This window comes from Parus major, chromosome 21 (genome assembly GCF_001522545.3).
Source record: "Parus major isolate Abel chromosome 21, Parus_major1.1, whole genome shotgun sequence".
NCBI lineage: Eukaryota > Metazoa > Chordata > Aves > Passeriformes > Paridae > Parus > Parus major.
This window is the reverse complement of record NC_031789.1, coordinates 5,147,127-5,168,863: the sequence shown is the minus strand read 5'-3', so window position 1 is coordinate 5,168,863 and position 21,737 is coordinate 5,147,127. Positions and strand designations below refer to the sequence as shown.

General features: G+C 44.7%; 1 protein-coding gene across 1 annotated transcript in view; it reads left to right on the top strand.

Annotated features, from left to right (window-relative positions):
• The first annotated feature begins 559 nt into the window (after nt 1-559).
• SKI (SKI proto-oncogene) overlaps nt 560-21,737 on the top strand; it is a 101,940-nt gene continuing 80,762 nt past the window's right edge. The window contains exons 1-2 of the mRNA XM_015648210.3: nt 560-1,779; nt 1,889-2,810. Of these exons, the coding sequence (XP_015503696.1) occupies nt 1,899-2,810 (912 nt within the window). The 5' untranslated portion in view covers nt 560-1,779; nt 1,889-1,898. The remainder of the gene's footprint in view (nt 1,780-1,888; nt 2,811-21,737) is intronic.

Genomic DNA, 21,737 nt, shown 5'->3' with positions numbered 1-21,737 from the left:
GTCGCAGTGATCTCTCATCGGTCGGTAGAGGGCGCCCGTTCCCGGCGTGCGGGGGGCGCTCGGTGCCCCCACACAGTCCCGGCCCCGCGGGTGGGAGTCCAGGAGCCGACGCTGGCCACCAGCGTGGCCTTAGTGCTGCCTCTGCCTTCCTGCTCCAGCGAGGGTTCGGACAACCCCCGGCCCCTGCCCACCCGCGTTGCGGTTGCGCCTCTCGCTCCTTCCACGCGTTGATCGTCGCCTGTGGGTGGAAGGAGCGTGTGACGTGTGCCGGGAGCAGGGAACACACACGTGCGTCGGAGCAAGGGAGCACACGTGTGTCGCTCGCCTGCAGCGCTCAGTGGGTTCGGGGCTTCGGTGTCCCGTGGTGCCCCGAGGATGCACTCTCGTCCCGCGCGGTTGTCGCCCATCAGTCGCGCTTTCACGCCAGTGATTGCTGTCGGTGCGGGGTGTGTGCTCACAGTTGACTCCGGGCAGGGCGCCGTGAGTGCTCACACACGCTCCGTGCCCGTGCGAGCGCGACCAGCGCCTCTCCCCCGTCTTGTTCCATTTCACTGCTGCCAGAAATGCAGCGGCGAGAGGGAAAAAGCCATCGCCCTACCGCCCCTCCTTGGCGGCGCGGCGGTCCGTGAACCCAGCAGTTTATCCTCTCCCTCGCTCCCTCCCTCGTCGGCGCTGCCGCCGGGGCCGTGCCGCGCGCCCGTCCGTGCAGAGGCTCGGCTCGGTTCGCCTGAGCTCGACACTGTTCAGCTTGGCTCGGTTTGGCTCGGCACCGCTCAGCACGGCTCGGCTAGGCACTGTTCGGCTCAGCTAAACTCGGCACATCCCAGCTCGGTTCGACTCGGCTGAGCTTGGATCAGCTCCGTTGTGCTCGGCGCGGCCGGGCTCTGTTGGACTGGCTCGGCTCGGCTGATCGCGGCAGATCCCGGCCGGTCTGGGCTCAGCGCGAAGCGGGAGGCGGGCGCTGTTCCTGGAAGAGCCCGGGCCGGGGAGTTGGTCACATTCTTGGCCGGGATTCAATGACTGAGGCAGACACCAACAAACAGAGGGGGGGAGGCGGAGGGCGGGAGGCTGAGCCCGCCTGCATTAGCTCAGCTCTCAGGCACTCTCAGTCACTGCTGGAAAGAGGAGCTGGGAGGATGTGCGCGCTCTCACCGCGGCTCCCCACGGCACAACGAGATCACCGGCAGAAATAAGGGAAGGAAGGCGAACCGAGAGGCGAGGAGCCCTCCCAGGCCGAGCAGAGGGACCACGAGGGGCAGCGGAGCCGCTCCACGCCCGTGCGGAGCCCCCGCGCCGCTTTGGCAGAGCCAGAGATTTGGGCCTTTTCTCCTGCGTTGTTCCTTCCACAGACCGAGCGTTCTGCCTCCTCCTGCTTTTTACTTTCCTCCCCCGCGCCTTCCTTCGGTGGATATGGACAGAAGGGGGATCACTGCAGAGAAGCAGCAGCCGCCAGAACATATTTGAGCCCCGGGTGCTCGGAGCGTGGCACAGACTTCTTGTGTTTCTGTGGGTGGTGTGTGTGTGTGTGTGTGTGAGTGTGTGTTGGAGGTGTGGGAGGAGGGATTGGTTTGCCTGGGGGTTGGCTGAGGGGGTGAGTGCTCGGATGAAGACCTCTTTTTGCTGTGATTCAGTGCTCCATCGGGGCAGCTTGGAGACTTGGAGGGTTTGAAATTGTAACGCGAACGAAGAGAAAAGAAAGAAGAGAGAGACACGCATACAAAAGGATTTATTTCCTCTCCGTTAGTGGATTGCTGATTGAGAAGGAGGAAGAACACAAGGGTGGGTTGTTTTAATTTGTTCATATATTTTCCTTTAAAAAAATCCCTTAAGTGGATTTGCACCAGGGTGGAAGATAACTGGGGATTTTTGCTGTTTGTTTTGGGAATAGAAACTAAAAAATGGAGACTGTAAGTAGAAGCAGCTTCCAGCCTCATCCAGGACTGCAGAAGACCTTGGAACAGTTTCATCTGAGCTCTATGAGCTCCCTGGGTGGCCCTGCTGCTTTCTCAGCACGATGGGCACAGGAGATGTACAAGAAAGACAATGGCAAAGACCCAGCGGAACCTGTACTGCATCTGCCCCCGATCCAGCCTCCTCCGGTCATGCCTGGTCCCTTCTTCATGCCCTCGGACAGATCCACGGAGAGGTGCGAGACCATCCTGGAAGGGGAAACCATCTCCTGCTTCGTGGTGGGCGGAGAGAAGCGGCTTTGCTTGCCCCAGATCCTGAACTCGGTGCTCAGGGACTTCTCCCTGCAGCAGATTAATTCGGTGTGTGATGAGCTACATATTTACTGCTCCAGATGCACTGCTGACCAGCTGGAAATCCTCAAAGTCATGGGCATCCTGCCCTTCTCCGCTCCTTCCTGCGGTCTCATCACGAAAACTGATGCTGAGAGGCTTTGTAACGCCTTGCTTTATGGTGGCACTTATCCTCCCCACTGCAAGAAGGAATTCTCTAGCACAATTGAGCTGGAGCTCACGGAGAAGAGCTTCAAGGTGTATCATGAATGCTTTGGGAAGTGTAAGGGACTCCTGGTGCCAGAGCTTTACAGTAATCCCAGCGCAGCCTGCATCCAGTGCTTGGACTGCAGGCTCATGTATCCACCACACAAATTTGTGGTCCACTCTCACAAATCGCTGGAAAACAGGACTTGCCACTGGGGCTTTGACTCTGCAAACTGGAGATCCTATATCCTCCTCAGCCAGGATTATACTGGGAAAGAGGAGAAAGCTAGACTGGGCCAGCTCTTAGATGAAATGAAAGAAAAATTTGACTATAACAACAAATACAAGAGGAAAGCCCCTCGGGTAAGTGGTGCCTGTAATTTTAAAGGGGGCGGGGGGAATTTCAGTGACATTCATCGATATACTCAAATTGTTACCAGCTGCTTTTCCTTGGAGTCATTTAGCAGTTTTAATCGTGTTCTCCATTCTCTGTGTGTGTGTGCGACTCTGGAGGAGCAGTGGTCAAGATGCCACCTTTATTTTTCTGGTTGTGTTCTGGCCACGGTGTTTGGAGTTTGTTTAAATTATGTATATGTATTTGTATATTTTACTCTATGTGGAATTTGATCTTTGAAGCCCATCACACTGCTCCAGACTTTATCTGGTAGTGCGTGATTTTGGATCTTTAAGGGCTTCTTCACTCGGGGGTTAAGGCAAGGAAGAAGCCAGAAAAAAGAGCAGGTACTGATGGCTCCAGACACAAGTCCATGCACTTTTCTGGTCGATTGAGTGTTGCCAGGGATGGAGGTGCAGGCTGAATGCTCTAAAAGCTTGTATGGAAATAAAATATGCCTGTTAAGAAAAAAAATTGTGCCGTTAGTGCAGGTTACTGGTTTATGGATGAAGTGTTAGGAACGTGGAGAAGTCCTTGCTCTTAGAGTATCCCTGTGAAGCCTAAATTTCCCCAGCAGACAGGCTTTTGTGTATTGGATTATGTGTACATCCAGCAAATGACTCTGTCTAGGACCAGCTGCAGCAGCTCCTTAAGGTATTCCATGCCGTTCTGTGCTAAGCCAGACAGCTAAAGCACAACTTTTTTAGGTGCCACTTGTTTTTCTTTCAGTCTGAGCCCCCTTTGTATCCCAGAATCCCTGGTGTGTGGGTGGGAGGCTGCCTCGGCATCTGGCACCGGTCCTGCTCCATGGGGAGCAGTGCCGCAAGGCCTTGGGGACTCACAGACACCGGGGTGTCTGTCTCGCTCCTGGGACGGTGCAAGTGGTTGGGGATGAGCAGTTCTGCTTCCTGTTCCTTCCCCTCGGTGCGAGGGGAAAGAAAACTCCTGCCTCCCGAGTTCTCCCGGGCAGGTTTGTTGGTTGGGCTCTGCCTTACTGTCAGAGATTTCTAAGCTTTGAGTTTTTATGTCTGGAGTGGAAGGGCAATACATAAGACTGGAGAAGAGAAGCGATGTTTAAAGCCCACTGTGAAAATTCTGAATTAGCTTACTAAATAACTGTTTAAAGGGACAGACACACACTCTGACTAAGGTAGAGCTTTTATTTATAAAAAAGTGCAACAAAAATACCCAGACAAAATCCATATTTAAAAAGAAAAATATGCTGTGCAAACAGTGCAGTAATTCCACAACCAGACTAGGAGGGAGGCCTAATGAGCCCATCTGACCGGGTTGCACAGTACTGGATTAAGAAGCAGGGTCTCACTCTTCCAGTTTTTTTACTGGACCCTGGCTCAGTCCTTGTCCTCACCCCTCCTTTTCCTCCCCGGAGTGTCAGGACGCTGTGACAAAGCTGGGCAGTAATGAGGCACATTATCCCCGTGTTTGGAGGTGGATGTGTTTTTAATGGCTTGTCTATTCTCTGTCAGTCATGTGCCCAGATGGAATGGTGGGATAGATCTACGTGGATGTGAGAGGAGAATATGGCTTTCAATCTGGAGACATTTTTCTTGCCGGGGAAGGAATCTTCTAGAGCATGCTTCGTTTGGGAAGTAAAGTCAAGAAATGTAGAAGGGCCCTATTCCCCTAGCTTGGTCATTTCCAGAGTCTAATTAAAATGAATAATAGAGAAGTGCTTTCCTTTTCTTGCAAGGCTTTTTCAGTTCTCTTCAGCTGCATCATTTATCCAACACCCCAGGCAAGGCTGAAGAAGGAGAACAGGAAAATATTACTAAACCTTGTCTGTGCTTCATTTTTTTGGGGGACTTCTTCATAGGTCCTAATTCAGAACATGAGAACATGAGAAACACTCTTCCCTCACCCTCTCCACTCCAGTCTGCCTGGAGTGCAGCTTTTTCACTTCTTGCAGAGTGAATTGAAAATACCAAATCGTTGAGTGCCAAAAATTGTCTGAGGAAATGGTGGTCATCTATTTTTTGGAAATTTTTGCCAGAAATCCATCATGATGAAATGCTAAGTCTCCTGCATAAATCTATTTAGAAGATGGCAAGGAATGAGGTGGGGAAGAATAGAGTGGTGTGTGGTCATACAGTGGGGTAAAACAGAATGCTTTATCTCATATTAATTTTCAAGGCCTTCAGGACTCTTCTATTAATGCAGTGCAGTCCTGAGGAGACCATGATGATGCTGTCAGAATTTTGTACGCTTATCCTTCCTTTTCCATTGGGCTTAGCCAATGGATATCATATGCTAAGGTCATTTGTGTTGTAGCAGTGTGAGCGGATAATTATGGAGAGATTTAATCAGACTCTAAGATTGGTAGGCTGTGGCCAGGGGCAAGTAACATTGGAGTAAAGTTTAGATGCCTAGTGAAGAAATGACAGGATGGTCCCATTCCATGTGTGTTAAATCCTGTGTGGGTTTTGTGTGTCTGTGGGGCTCTGGCTGTCTCGGGGATGAAAGGGAGAAGCACATATGTCTTTGTGGTGGGCTTCCTTTTTGATGTAGATCTCAGCTTTGCTTTGTTCTGTTTCATATAGAGGTGTTTGTGTGTGCATGGTATGCCATAAGCTGCTGTGTCAGATTTTCTGCTTTCAGGAGTGTCCTTTTTTTTTCAGTTTCTCAATTTATTTATTTCTCTGTATGTGTACACACATTGCTTTGTGTGGTGTATTTTCCCTGGGGCTCTGGTAGTATGTTGGTAGCTTAGGATGCATATGACCAATTTTATGGCTGTTTAAGCAGCAGTGAGTGTTTTGACCTTTTCATGTGTCTCTATTAGGTTTCTGTGATGAGGTCTGGAGATTTCTGCCAGCACAGCTCTGCCTTTTAAGGGTCTGACTTAAATGGAGGATCTGGGTTGCAGATTCAGTGTGGTGGCAGAACTGCCTTTTTTCCCTCTTGGTCTTTCTTTCTCTTTTCTTATTTTTTTTTCCCTTTTCTTTTTTTTTTTTCCTTGGCGTGGTTTTAAAGCTTTGCTACAAGGCGTAGCTTTTCCTAGATATTTCATTCAATGCATATTTCTCTCTACATCAAATATCTGTAGTGCATATCCATCCTTCTGTACCAGGAAACGGATGTGTAAATGCAGAGATCTGCTCTCTCTGTCAGCCATGTCGGTTGAACAAGACTCTTGTTGCCTGGTCGTCCCACTTGCAGAGGAACCCTTTGTCCTTACCTGTGTGACATCAGCAAAGGGTCTTGACCAAAAGCTGGAGGGAATTATGACTGCTGGAGCTCCTCACTAGACCATAAAGGCTTCAGTCACATTCCTTACCCTCTTCTAAAAAATTTTTGGTTTTATGTCCTCCTTGTTCATGCTTGGATAAGTTACTGACCTCCCATAAGGTCTTCCACCTTCCTGCCACTTCCCAAGGCTCTTTCTTTTCTTGAGCCATATGACTTTGCTGTTTTACTTATTTTGTGTCCTTCACTGTGTTCCACCTTCCCATGCAAGATTTGTTGTGCTTTGCTTTCTCTCTGCACCAACACTTCTACTTGTGTGGGTGTCCTGTTTCCCTACCCGTCTCATCTCATCCACCATTACTGGTGTGGAGCACAACCATTGCATTTTTGGGTATTTCTAGAAATTAAAAATGTGAATAACCTGGCAGGGTTGCAAAACAGGGTCCTAGAAATCCACCATGTGCCAAAGTCTTTTCCTGGGCTCAGCTCTTGCTGCCTGATGTGTGCTCTCCTGTGGGACCCGTGTGGCCTCAGTGTGTCTATGGCGCTTCTCTCCACTCCCATGTGACAGAGCTCCCTGCTTGCCTCACATCAGGATGCTCCACTCACACGATATTAGTTCATATGCAGCCCTGGAGGCTTTGTTGGTTGCTATTTCCAGAAGAGGAGGATGGGTTCAATTGAGTCTATTTCAAACCCTTTTTCTCCAATACTGAATCAAGCAACACTTGACAGCACTTTGAGATTTCCCCACCTGTGTGCCAGACATCTGTACCCTGAGCAGGAGTGTCTGTGAGCAGGGCCCAGGAGAGCCAGAGCTGTCCTTGCACATGTGTGAACACACCCATACACCCAGTGCTGCTGTGTTCCCACGGTTCAAGTCCCAGCAGCACTTCTATGAAGTAGCTGGAAGCCAGAAGCAGCATTCTGGATACTGACACACAAATGAGCGCATGAGGCCTCCCACTTTATTTCACAATGCCTTCTAACCCAGCGCTGCCACAACATGCAGCTCGCTCAGCTGGAGGAAGGTTTAGCCAGGTCAAGTGTGCAGCAGAATCAAAGAACCCAAATTGCTGTGAGTGGAACAACACGGTGCTGGCACAGCTGGACGGAGGACATGGGTTTTTAGGTGCTGCCCAGTGGTTGCTGTGCTGTGCTTTATGGCCATCTGAAAGGCTGCAGGAGTAGAGCTGCAATTTGGGTCTTATCCTAAAGTCCTGCCTCCTGGCAGGAGTAACCTTTATTTGTTATTAGGTATATCTTGTGGTGGGTGTAGCAGAGAGATTCTGAGTTTATTCCCTGGCAGTGGTGTTCAGACTGCAGGACAGATTTATTCCTCTTGGTAGAAACTGACATGAAAAATATTGTTGCACAATTTTTGCCCAAGAACTGAGGATTCAGTTGTTTTCCAATGGAAAATGCTCTACCTGATGTTCAATAATTGTTTTAGAGATTCTCCAGTAAAAATTTAGAAGTCCCTAAAACAAAAACATTGACATCTTGGGGCAGTAGTTTAGTTTAGAAGCCTTTTACAGCTTAAAAGTTGAAAAGTGACACCAGCTTGAACGACATCCCGTGTACCCAGAGAGAGGACAGTATTTATGCAAACATCAGCAGTTTTTCCCAAGTGTGCAAACAGTTTTGCAGATGTAGATCAAGAACAAAGCAGCAGGTACGTGCATGTGTGTTGGACAAAGAGTTTGTTGGCAGTGATCTAATGGTGCTGAGTCAACCACGGCTCTCTTGCTCCAGTAGAGTTCCTAAGTTCCCCAAGTCAGTTCTCTTGAATTAGGGTGGGAATTATATATAATCTCTGCTTTTGAAAATTGCTGCCTAAAATATTTAAACCTCTGCCTCTCCCTCCATTGTCTGGGCTGTCTCACTTGCTGCTCCATTTCTGTGGTTTCGGGTTTGGGCGTGTGTTCTGCCCAAACAGTAGCACGCTTTGAAGATGCGTGTAAACACCGCTTATTTTTTGGATGTGCTGGGAGCCTGACACCTGGTCCCTGGCAGGCTGCAAGCCCGGTTATCGCTGGCTGGGGCTGGCTGACCCACGAGGGTGTGTTTGCACTTGCTGAGAGGTGCCTTTGGATTGGTGTTGTAAAAGCATCTGGAGGCGTCTGCGCCAGGCTGTTCCGAACGTGTCCAGGCAGCGCAGCAGCACAGGGCTGGAGCCTCTTGTTCCTTATCTTCACCCCCGTCACTGCCAGAGCAGGGGCTCCAGGGCCACAGCCACAGCCTCTGGGTATCTCCGGAGATGCAGTGTCCAGTCTCATGAAAAACTAACCTTATGTTCATCTACTGGCAGAGTAATTTCACTGAAGCGAGGGGTTTGAATGTCCCTAGTGCAGTAAGGAGTGGGCTGGCTCTTACTGGGGATCACTGGTGATTGAACTCACATTGCTGGCTCAGCTGGCCAGACTGCTTTGCCATCACTTGAGGAGATGTGTCTTCATATGTGCAGTATTAAGACACAGATTTTTTGTATTTATTTTTCTTATATTTGGCTTGGTTTGGTTGTTTTAGTTTTATTTTAAACCTCACTTTGGACTTGACTCTGAAATTCTTATTTAAGAGGGAACTGTCTTGGAAGAGTTACACCAAATCCAGTAGGAGGATCTTGGAAAAAAATTAGACAAAAATGACTTATACTGGATTTTTGAGAATCTATTGATAGAATCCTGTCAATTACTAGGCTGATCTATTTTAGCTGAATGGCTGTAGAGCACTTAATTCAAATTGATCTTCACGTACAGGAAACATTACTTTAAAATGTAGGACTGTAGCATGTTTTTGTTTGAAATCTGTCAGAGCATATGTGTTAATGATACATTTTATTAGATAATATCTACTTTGCATATGTTTTGTGTATCTGGGTAATATGTATTACAAATTAATAAATCAGCACCAATTTTTTAATGCTATTCCACTTTGTCGTTAATACAGACAGTGTATATTCTTGGAAAACAATTTCAGAGAAGCAAATTTGCTCTGGTCCTTCCCTCCTCCTTTACACTTTGTACAGTCTTGTATGTCTTAAATTTCATTGTCAGTATAGAGATTCAGACTCAGATCGTCACTGAAATCACCTGCTCCGTATCTTCTGGAACATAGCAGGTTAATCCAAAGGTTTGGGGATTTGGGGCCAGTTCTACAGCTCAAGCAGTCAGCCCATAGTAATTGGAACCAGTTCACCCGCAAACCACAGCAGACTTGTGTGTATCAGACTCCGTCCTGTGTGCTGGCTGGCAGAGACCAGGGACAGATCTGAACCAGAATGTCCCAGTGCTGAGATAGAGTGGCTTCACTCTTTTTTTCACTCTAAGTTTATGGCCTTAGTGGGTATTACAGAACTGTGCTACTCTGAGACCCTGTAGTTCGGCTATTGCAGTATTTTCTTTTTGCTTATTAACAAGGATTTGGTTTAGTAGACAGTTGGTGCTGTAATCCTGGTAGATCTCCCTGAATGGGGCAAATGAGAGCTGGCTTCAGACTGAAAGGGTCTTGTCTGTTGGTCACTACATGCATGATCTAGTTTTAAGGTTGTGATAGAGATCTACTACAGAGATCTTCTCTACCTGTATTTAGGATTTGTCAGTTATTATTTTTTATTTTATTTTTTACTAATGAAGAAATATGATTAAGGTTTGGATAAGGACCAACCTTATCTGCTGATGCAAATTCAAGGACCACAAGCTTGGCCTCAAAGCAAGTTAAAATCAGGAGCAGTTAGTTGATTGAGTGTGCAGCTTTTCCTTGGCATTGGGGAATCTTGCTGGCTGATAGAGTCTGGCCCCTCTGCACTGAGATAACGATTTTGCTTTGACTTTTGGTTGGATGAGGTGACGAAAGCACTGATACTAATTTGAGCTCTGATCCTGTCAGTGTGTGATGGACAGAGCTCTTCTGAGAGCCAATGGGAATTACCATGTGTGGAGCTCTTATCATCACCTCCATCTATAGTTTGGTTGCTATCATGTAAAATTAGGCTTCTCCAAGCATGGGATGCATATTAACACAACCTGATAAGCTGCACAGACATATGTTCTGGGAAATAAGGCAGGTCCTGCCATCCTAAGTCAGGCAGCCTTGTTTTAACAGTCCCATTTAAAGGGTAAGGGAAAACGTACATTAGGCTGTATGAGATGTGTGTGTATGTAAAAATTGCAGCATCATTCTGTGTGCTGGAGGTAAACAGCAAAGGAGCTAATCAATAACCTGGGTTCTGGCTTTGTTGTTTATTGATTTATGTACAGTTACCTTTGCACATGCTTTGTAGAAAACAGGACTTTTATGTTTGGTTTTCTGTAGTTTTTTCTTAAAAAAAAACACATGGAAGCGGTTTCTGTTTGGGTATGAGAATCAGTGCCACTGAAAGCACAAGGACTGCTCAGGCTTTAAGGATTAAAAGACAGCAGCATTATCAACAAGATATGGTAGAGCCTGGTGCTTGTCTTTTCCTGGGAAAGATTCCAGTGATAGATTCGGGGGCTGTGGTACCCTGTGCTTTGTTCCTCGCCTGCTGTTCACTCAGTGGTATCATTTTATAGAATAAGGTCATTGACTTGGATTGCTTATTGCTTTCTCAACCCTTTTCATCAGCCAGTTTGTGTAATGTCTGTCTGAAACATTGAGTAAGGGCATTGAAATAGCAGACAGGATATCAAGTGTTCGGAAGTCTGGGTTAAGTATAACAGACAGTTCTGGCTGGCAAAAGGGGAGCAGCCCCTGGAGCTCGCTCACAGCTCAGTCTCTGTGGAAACATCAGACTTGGGGTTCTGCATCTCTGTTCCAGCTCTCCCCCTCTCTTCCCTCCAGCCCTATATAATTAATCATGTGTGGGTGCACCTCTTTTCTAGATATGTCTTCCTCGTTTCTTAGTGGCACAGAATCGTACGTAATAATGTCTCTTTCTAAGGATTACATAAGTTCAAGATGATTTCTCCACTGGGAGAATTATGCAAGTTTAAACTGAAATGTATTTAGAAAGCTTTTATGTGTGTGTTTTCTGACTCACAATGCAGAGGGTGATTTATTTGCATTCTTAATTGAACAACATCTGTTGGGGTTGGAAAAAAAGCCATTTCTTATCTTTTCACTGTCACATCCTGCATTTTTATGAAGTCCTCTACCCCCTCCACTTCTCTCATTACCTGTGTTACAGGCGCTGATTTTTATTCCAGGTAGGTCAGCTGGGCACTCATGTGGGATATTCTGGGCTCTGCAGCATTGTTGATGCATATCTGCTGTAGCGTTTTCTTTCACTTGTTGGATTTCACAGAATCACACAATCATTGAGGCTGGAAAAGACCTCTGAGATCCTTGAGCCCAGTCACTGATCACCACCCTGTCTACAGACACTTGAGTGCTGTGTAAGAAGTTGTTGCTTTTATTACCATTAAAAAGTCTGAAATACTTCTGTAATGCTGCTCTTGGTATGCTTTGACCATTTAGAAGGAAGTTCCTCCTGTCTTTGAGCAAAATGATCTCAGGAGAAGAAAGCACTGCAGTCAAGAGCATTTGTTGGACTTGAAGAGGGCAAAACAATTTCTTGTTTCAGTGTGAATTTTGTGTGAGGCTCTTTGTGTGACCATGCCACGGCACCTGTACCCATTCCAGAGGGTGCGCAGGTCTGGAGAGCTGTTTCTGCTGAGTAATAAAAAATACAAGTTGCACAAGCATCCTGCTGCTTACCAAAGACAGAGGTTGTAGTAGTACCAGCAGTGAATTACTTTAAATAATTGAACTAAGTATTAAATTTTTCCATATTTTTTCACCCTACAAAATCTTCAAGATTGTTCAGGTTTACCTGTTCATAGCAGTAAAATAAGTTTTACAGCTTTTATATGGAGTAGTGGACTAAAAAAGGCCGAAAATGCACAATATTTAGGCTAAAATGTGGTTTGATTTCAGTAACCTTCACTGATGTAATGAATTTCAGACTTACATTTTTGTTATTAAGAATTATATGTTAAACAGGCTTTTCTGAAGCACCATCAATTCCACAGTTGGAAAACTTACCTTCATATGAAATCTAACAGTGTCAAAAAAAAAAAGAAAAAAAACCCCAAAAATTGCCATTCTAAACTCCCACTGGCAGTTCCAGTTTATTCAATGAATTATCTCACCCGTGCTAGTATAATTTAGAAATATTCCCTGGAAATAACTGTGTTTAAAGTGGTGCAGAGCCGCTGGGAGGAGTAAAGCAGCCTCAGAGCAGCACAGACTGCAGCATCAGGTCAATCATGGATATTTCTTTGATCCCATTTAGTCACTAATAAGAAACATGCCATGCAATGAGTCCTTGTGCTTATATAGCCAAAGATTTAGTTTTATTTGGCTTTTGGCCCTTTTTTTTGTCACAGCAGTATAGTTTCTTGTAAAACCAGAGGAGCCAAATAACCTTTGGGCCATTTCCAGTGGCAGACAGTGATAGAAGTGGAGTAAAGTGTTCTATTTTACTGTCATTTAATATGCACAACTACTGCTCAAAGGCTTTGGCCTCCACAACCTGCAAATTAGGTGCTCCTTTTCTAAAACCTTAATTTCTAAAAACATTTCTGTGAAAATATTTTTTTTTATAATGGATTCACTGATTGTTCTTCTGCTCTGGTGATTCTAGAGCAAAGGTATTGTACTGAGTTCTGAAGGAAAAAAATTAAATTAAATTTTTATTATTGTATCATTTTATACTTCTATTATATAAAATTGTGAGTACAGAACAAATCAGTAATTTTGAGGGGAAGAAGGGGTAGAGGGAGTTGGCAGTGCCTTAACTACTCTTTTCTTGTATTTGTTGCATGATTTGCTTTGTTATTTGTTGCATTAACTTACTCGTGTGTCTTTCAAGTAAATTTGGTCTTTTTGCAGTTTTTGAGCAATTAACCTAACTGTGATGAGGCTTGAAAGAATATCATCTGCACACTTGTTTAATGTTAAAGATGAGGCATTCAGTGCTTTGTGGCTTTAGCTTGAAATTCAAGTTGCTTTGAGTCATCCCTTTAGTCTTTTGTTTGGGTGGAAAAAAGGAGTGGCAGCAAAGGGCCTGCAGCTAAGAAATGAAAGAGTTGAATTAGGTTTTAGAAATGTTAGTCTTGGCATTTGGGCCATTTGCATTTGTAGAGATCGTCACGCTTGGCTTTAGTTGGGGTTGAGCAGTTTGGGGATGGAGAGTGTTGCACAGCTCTGTCCCAGTTACTCCTCCGGGGCGCTGGAACGGGGGAGGAGCTGGGCTGGGAGCTATGGGCTCACGTTTCCACCACATTCCCTCACGGGTGTTATTGCACCACCTATATTTCCACGCTGTGGTGCACGACTGACTTGAGTTTTTCCTGACAGCAGCTTCTAATTCTGTGACCCAGAGGACTCTCCACTTTTAAATCACAAACTGAGTCACAAACATGGGACAGAAAGTGCTACCAAAGAATTGCAACGTTCTCTTTATTTCCCTTGTTTTGGATTATTTTGTGAAGGTTCATCAGTTCCTGCAGCTCCAGGAGAAACTGCAGTGGCACAAAGGGGACAGCGTGTGGGGAGGCTCCCAGCAGGAACATCTTCCCTGGAATCGTCGCTGAGAGCTGTGTGAACAGCCCAGGCTGGTGTGACATCCCTGCACTGCTTAGTCCATGCACTCAGATTGGTGTGCTCATGGTGAGCTTTAACTCCTGCTGTGAGAGAAAAGAGAGAATATTCTAAATGTCCCTGTGGTCCAGACCTTGAGGGTCTTTGCTCAGTTCTCGTGAGCTGGGATGCAGTCAGGATATCCGTATGATATCAGTGCTGTCAGGGAAACCCCGACAGGGACTGAAAGGGAAGAAATTGGAGCTTCCCTGCCCCAAATGCTACCATGGAGCCCTAACTGCCCCAGTGCCTCACTCCAGCCTCTGTAATTTGACTCCACTGAGATCACTGGACTTGGTCCGGATTTATTAAAATGTGGAAATCACTCCCAAATGTGGCCAGGTTTTCCTCATTGACAGTAATTTGAGGGCCACATTCTGCTGAGATGTTACAAGTGAAAATTTGAGTGGAGGTTTTCTTTTCAGATGTCTGTTTCAACATTTGAATTCTGCTCTTACAAATTTACATGCAAATTTATAATTTAGGTTTCTAAAAAATTTTATCAAATTTGCCCTTGTTAGATGGACTAATTTATTGGTGCAGTTTTCTCTTATTATAACATGATTTGATTTCAGTAGAGTCACACAAAACTCCATATATTCCTTTGTTTCTAAGAGGGATGCTCATTCATGTGCTTGTAAAAGAGCAGCTGGTTCCTATCTTGGCAGATGTGAAACCCTTACACTGAAATTGCTGTATTTTTTGTATGTAGGTTTTTTCCTTGAAAAAAATATCTTATTAATTAATAACTTTTGAACTCACTTTTGAACTTTTTTGCTCCTTCAGCCAAAATCTTAAATCTTCTGTGACATCAGAATTAACTGCTGCAGACAATTCTGATGTCACAAAGTCTCAGGGAAGAGAAATATGAAGACACACACATCCTGCTCAAACCAATTTCTTAACTAAGAAAAGGTTGCTTGGTTTTTGTTTTCATTTTAAAGCCAGAAAAAAATTTTGCCTCAGATTATCATGGCAAGGTAACAATTGAGTTGGTCCAAATTCGTCCTCAGCCACTGTGTAAAGGTTTTTCCAATCTGTGATTCTTGCTTGAGCAGGGGAGAGCTGCAGCTCTGGGCTGTGTCACTGTAGGACCAAAAGAGAATTGCAGCCCTGAAAAATGTGATAAAGACCAGTAGGGTAGAACTATGTCCCAAATGAGAGGTTTGCAGAAGTAAATTCATAATTACCAGCTCCACTGATCCTGTTCCGGCTGGTTTGGACACACTTGGTAGCTCTTTTTTTTGGGGGGTGGGGGTGTTTTTGTTCTTAGGTTTGTTGGTTTCTGTTTTTTTCTTCAAGCTCCTTCTCTAGGCTCTGTGCCCGAGTGCATCTCGGGATTTCCCTTTTGCTGAATGAGCTGCTTGTTTGAGAGGGAGGAAGTAAGGTCCCTTCTGGATTAGGAGGGAATGGGGGTGGAGGGTGGGGAAATGTCCTGTTTCATATGCAAAGCACACTGAACTGAAAAAATCCCACATGAAAACCTTTTAACAAAACCATCCATGTCACAGGCTGGCAGAGCAGCTGCTGGCTTTGTTAGGGAGAATATTAATGTTTCAAGGACTACAGAACCTTTTTTAAAAAATGAGATAAAGAATTGATTTTTTTTTAAGGTATAAGATCAGGTAAAAAAAATAATCTCCTTATCAATACCTATGAGTGGAATGTGCAATCAACTGAGGTGACACCAACTTCCACAAAAAGTGGTGAGATGTTGTTATGATCTACAATCATCTTTTGGAGACGGAAAGGCCAGAATGGCCCTGATTCTCTAGGTGCTAATGGTGTACATTGGTCTAAGAACTATCACTTGAAAAGCAGATTATGGAAAGGAACTCCTAGAACCATTTTTTTACCATGTGGGGGAGGTTGTGTTCCTGACTATGAGTCTTTATCCACCTAAGAAAACATCATCTGACCTCCTTGGAGCAGGGCTTCTGCCAGGCTGGGTTTATTCCGCACACTTCGGTTTATTTGGGAATGATTGGAGTAGTAGATAATTGCACATTTTCCTTGACTCTGGTTGATCTTAAGAGTCAAGATTCTTTGCTGCTACAGGTCTGGAAATTTGCTCAAACATTCCTTAAATTCACACTAAGTTTAGTGGCAGAGAGGGACAGACTGATATTTTTTCTCCTAGTTATTGAAATGAAGGTATTGGGGTTTTTCAAGTAGAAGTGGATTGTCTTGGATGTAAACTTATTTTTTGTATAACTAAGTAGACATTGATCATGGGTTAAACAGTAGGGAAATGGAACAGACAGAAAGCATTTGCTGTAGTTCTGAATATTACTATTGGAGTAGTAACTGATGGCAGTGGGTCTGACTGGTCTAATGTTCCTCACAAAACCATGTTGAAAGTATCTGCTGAAAATTTATATTTCATTCAGAAACTGGCATTGTTTCTGTCTTATAACTTAGTTTATGTTACTGAGCTGCCTTCCTGTACAAGGAAGTGCTTGTGTAATGCCCAAGCCATTCCCATTCCTCACTGAATGATATGCAAATCTAGTCAATTAAGCAGGGGGGATTTAATTAGCAGTTTAAGTTCATGTGTGAAGTGTCTTGCCTTAATTACTTAACAGTTTTGTTGCAAATTTGCTAAGGTTTTTGTTTGTTTGGTTGGTTTTTTTTTTTGTTTTTTTTTTTCCCACAGAACTATCAAAACTGTGATTATGTTTATTTATTTATTTTATTTTTTGGTAAGATTTTACCAAAAACTGAGCATTGTCCAGTGCCTTTAACCTCTGTGTGCGTGTGTTGCCCTCCTTCTGCAGCTCTTCTCAAAACTGGGGGGACAAAGCATAACTATGGTTATTGTCTCAGAGCAGAACAACACATACAGAAAAAATTCAGGAATTTTGGAGTGAAAAGCTACTTATTTGTTGGTTTTTTTGCAGGTAGGTGACACCATATAGTAGTGTCAGTAGCAGCCTCATGTGGTTGTCATTGTTATGTTGAGTGGTGGCTTTGATTTTATGTTCTGCCTGGACAAGGTGCTTTTCTGCAGCTCTGCAGAAGCTCAGGCTGTGGCTCTGTCAGAGGATTGCAGTGCTGCAGGTCACTCAGTATTGGTACAAACAAGATTTTTGCGCTGCTATCAGACCTGGTGGGTTTTTATTTCACATCTCCTCCTGTGGATTCCCTGGGCCAATGAGGCTGGCGCCAGCAGCTGGGGGATGTGCAAGTCCCTGCCTTGTGGTTTGTGTGTCAGGAAGTGCTGGCTGCTGGCCTTGTCTTTGGTGCAAGGGTGGGAAACTGCCATTGATGGATGTGGCATCACCTGCTCCTCCCTCACCTTACCATTTTTGAATCAAAACTATAAAGTCATGGGCTGCTGTTGCTTCATGCTTTGTTCCTGCTCTGTTTGACACCAAAGGCTGGTTTGTGTTGGTGACCTGAGACTCAGATCAGGAGGAGTGTGTTTGAGACAGTCCCAGGAGTGTCCCAGGACAGCCCCAGTGTCCAGGAGACTCAGACTGTGTGTGCTCAGTTATCTCCAGGCTCCTTATGGTGCTCCACTGCTCCTTCTGCAGTTGGAGATGCCACAGGAGGAAACCTTGGGGAGTGAGAGAAGAGGGTGTTGGGGGTCAATAGCTGGGCAGGGATGGCCTGAAGGAGCCCTCAGGACCATGTCTGGTGCTCTGTGGCTTAACCAGAAGTCCCTTAGGGGGGTGGCTGCTGTGGCTTTCTGGCCCAAGAGTTTGATTGCAGCCTGACCCAGGCTGTGGGATGGAGCCATCCTGAACTCTGATCCCTTGAAGAGCCCTTCTTGCTGGACTGAATGTGTCCATCTGTATCTTATGGCAGTGTGCCAGTTGTGGTTCTTTTACTGCTCCCTGACTCTAGTTCTGGATCTGTGATGTGCGTGCATGGAGGAGAGGCTGGTGAGGAACAAAAACAACACTTTTACGTCCTGGGCACTGTACGATTACAGCTATGATCCAGTGATTGTTTTAAAGGGTGTGTTCTTTAGGATTGACATAACTTTTTTCCCCATCAGTACCTTGTGAAATTTTGTCTTCCACAATGCACAAACTGCCTTTAAATTCTCTGTGTAGTTGGTGGTGTGGTAGTGACATCCTGGGTTTAGAACTTTCAGACTTGAAAATGGGGTTTCTATCAAGCAGGAGTTTGAAACACATGGGTAGGAAAGTATTGCATTAGTTCTAGTGACTAATTGTCAGATCTGGGCATTTGTAGAGAACAGATTTTAAATAATTCAGTGCACAAATTGAATTGTCTGCAGTAGGAGCGTTGTTAGAATCACTTCAGTCAGCAGACATCCAGTCTGGGCAAAAGGCCGGGGTGCTCATGTTACTTTCAGGTCCTTGGGCTAAAGGATTCTGTTTAAAGATTTACTGTAGCACCCTATGATGGGAAATTCACCCTATTAATAATTCTCTTTATGAAGACAGGAGTCCTCATTTCATGTAACTGCTCTTTGTAAATTGCTTTTGTGAAACAAAGTGATAAAAAAAAAAATAACAAAACCACTACACTTCTTACAAGCAAAGACTGAAATCCTAAGTTATCTCTACCACCCCAACCCCCAATATTGTGGAAATGTCAAAGAATACTGTAATACAAAGCACTTGTCCCTCTCCACAGACTTGCAGCACATTTCATATTGGTCTGTTCAGGTCTTACTTCCTAAGCAGAGTGTAAGGGGCTCAAGAAAGCAAAAGTTGCCAAAAAACATGGAGTGACCTGATATATAGGTTTCCAAACTGTGGTATAAATGCTGTGATTCAGAATTTTCATTTTGCTTTGAAATTTCATTCCATTTCTAAAAATAGAATAATATAAAATACCCATTTTAATTGGATGCATTCATTCCTTCAATTTTTTCTGTGCTTTCCCAAGCTACATTCTGGTGGTACTTTCTGCAGATTTATTATTATTACTAATCTTATTAAGATCTTGTGTTGGTGCCAGGATATTTTTTAAGAGAATTTCATTCCAGTTCTGCCAGGGCAACCCCTTTGTTGAACCTTCTTTTGGATAGTGTTCCCATGTGCTGCAAAGGTGCTGACACATGACCTCGTTACACATAGAAAATCCTAAATGTCCTGCCCCTTGCCAAACCCATCACAAAACTACCCATCACCCCCTTTTCAGGATCCCAGATGGTAAATAGCAGCAGGAGGTGAAAGGGGAGCTTTGTCTCCATTCTGAGGCCTGTTTTAAGTATTCTGTGTCTGTCTGTATCCCTCTGCTTTTCCCACTCTGCCCATAAATTAGCAAGCCAGCTTTTCTGACGAGGGAAGACAAAATGTCCATAAACTGCAGTACCATCACCTGCTCAAGAGTATGTTTTTAAACAGTTCCATTTATTTGGCTGTGATCGCTCTTCATTTTGGTAGAACCTCTGCCTGCCCTCCCCACTGAGCACTGAGGGAAAGGTGGCTTTTCCCAAACACCAGGCCGCAGTCTATAATCTGTGTGCAACATTGGAGTTTACCTACAAATAAAAAACACAAATCCAGAAAAGAGAAATCCTACAAAGATCTGCTTGTCTGGTTCTAAGGTTTTTATAAAAAAGCAAAATTGGAAGGAGTAGCAGCAGTTCCTGTTGGTTGGGGAGTACTGGGCGCAGCTAGGAGCTGAATTAGGAGGGGATTTCTCAGGCAGGCAGAGAGAGGAGCAGGGATATGGGCAGGAGATTCAGCAGCAAATCTGGGACCATTTTGAGAAGCTGTGGGGATGCATCAAGCAGGATATTGTTTCTGCACACTTCCCATGGAGTTCCTCTTGCTCGCAACAATTTCCTGTCCTTAGTGCAAGAAAGATAACGTTGACATTTGTGCAGGGGGGGGATTGTGTGGTAAGCTGTGCTGGCCTCTGGAACTGCTTTGGCAGGCTCTGTGGGGTGACAGTAGCTGGGTACTTGCTCTGGGTCTGGGCTGGTAGGGGTGAAGGACATGTAGAATTCATACTTTAGCACCTCTGAAAGCCAGATATCAAATTGACCTAAACATGCAAGAATAGGAGACTCAGTGGTTCCTGTGCCCTGCTCTGTACAGGTTTCACACTGAGCAGCTCCAGTGGCTCCTGATCAGTAACACTGATTTATGCTGCCCAAGTAGATGTCCTTGTTTGTTGGCACAGGTTGTTTGTTTTTCCTTAATTAAGATACTGCATTCTACTTACTCTCCCTTACAATTCCCCAACCACTCTGCATTTATCCTGAGCCTGGAATCTGGCAGCTTTGTCAGTCTAAGATTAGTCTTTCCTCTGACCTGGGCTGTAGCTGAAGTAATGACTTTCCAGTTTCAGCTGACTGGAAATCAGAGACTGGTGAACTGAAATACTGAAGGCTTAATGAATTCCCTGGATTCCCTGGTGGTTTTTTTGGTATATCTTTATTTTAAACTGTTGAATATTAATAAGGAAAGGGGAGTGGGAGTGCAAGGCCTGCTTACTGTCTAGTACTTGAAAGGGGTATTATTTTTATTTGTTTGTTTCATTTTATGTTGCAAATATTGTTGTAGAAATCCTGTATGTTTGCCAAGTTCCTACCTCGTCTTTGGATGCCAAGTTGTCAGCTGGGAAGCTGCTGGGAGGGACTTAAAGCAATATTACCTCTTTTACAAATGTGTCTCTCAAACTAAGAGTGAGTCCACCTTTGACCATTTTTTCATGAGCCTTCATTTTTAAGTTATGAGCAGAATTATGAAGAAGAGAAAGAAGAGCTCAGGTGTAATTTGCTCTTTTTTTTTCTGGGCAAGATTACTCTGCTTTCCCCATTGTAAGTTGATCAGCAAAGTTTTTTTCCCTCCTCTGAGATCTCCTGTGTTTCTCCTGACCTGTAATTCTATGTATAGTCATCAAGTAAACTAGATCTGATGGGCTCAGTTCTGACATGTTGTGTTTTGACAGCACATTTTGTTCATACTGACTCAATACTTTTGAAGCTGTAGTTGCTTGGTCACTTTATATACTTAGTTGCTGCCAAAACTCCTTTTGGCTTCTCACCTAACACCAGCCTACTGTTCCTGTCACTTTCTTTGACTGTCACTGGTGCTTTTGTGGCTGCACAATGTGCAGCAAGTCACCAGGGAATCAATCTGTCTGAAAATTAGTTGTTATATAAGGAAGAGTCACAAAAATTAACTGAAGAAATGTGCTGTTGAGTGCCCAGCAAAAGCACTTTGGGGTCAGCTGGTTTGTTCACTGGGGTTGTGTGTTGCTGTTTGAGATTGCCAAAGGTGTTAGAGTTTCACTTAAAAGTAGGGTGTGTTGATGTTGATGATTTATCCTTTGTCCTAAACCCAGAAAAGATAAATAACAGATGAACAATGGTGGGAGTGTAGGTTAGAATCAGATAGTACTTCTGTAAGTACATCTGTAATTTGTTGAACTTCTGTGTAGTAGATACGGCTGCTAGAGCTTGGCTCAATGTCTTAAACACCTTATTAGGCTCTTGCTCTTGCTTAACCAGGAGCTTCTGGAAATGCATTTTTCTGGTTTTTTTTAGAAAGACTTTTGATGGATGAAGCTGTAAAATGAATAGAAATAGTGTCTCACTCTTCCTTTTTCCTCCTACTCAACGTTCACACACAGTCAGCCCTGGGGTCTTTTCTTTCTGTGTGGTTGGCAGAACAGAGGAAAAGAGAGAGAGCAGGAGACTGTCTGGGGCCCCTGGTGCTGTCAGGAGAAGAATAGCCATGCTGTTACTGCTAAACCCAAAGGGACAGCCTGGGAGATGTGTGTTGCAGCAGCCAGCAGACTGAATTAGTGCCATTTAGGCACTGCTAAGAGACTAATTGAGTCACTGGTACTTGCTGATTTAACCAGCAAATCCAATGATGTATGGATGTGCATGTTTGGGTTTGGTTCTGTGCTCCCTGGAAAATAAGCATGCTGGGTTTGCTGTAACCCCTTCCACTTTGGTCAGGTTACTCTGTAGCTTAAGGAATATCAAAACATCAAAATGAATGTTTTGGAGAGAGCTGCCTGTATTCCATTCTCCTCCTTCTCCTCCTTCTCCTCCTTCTCCTCCTTCTCCTCCTTCTCCTCCTTCTCCTCCTTCTCCTCCTTCTCCTCCTTCTCCTCCTTCTCCTCCT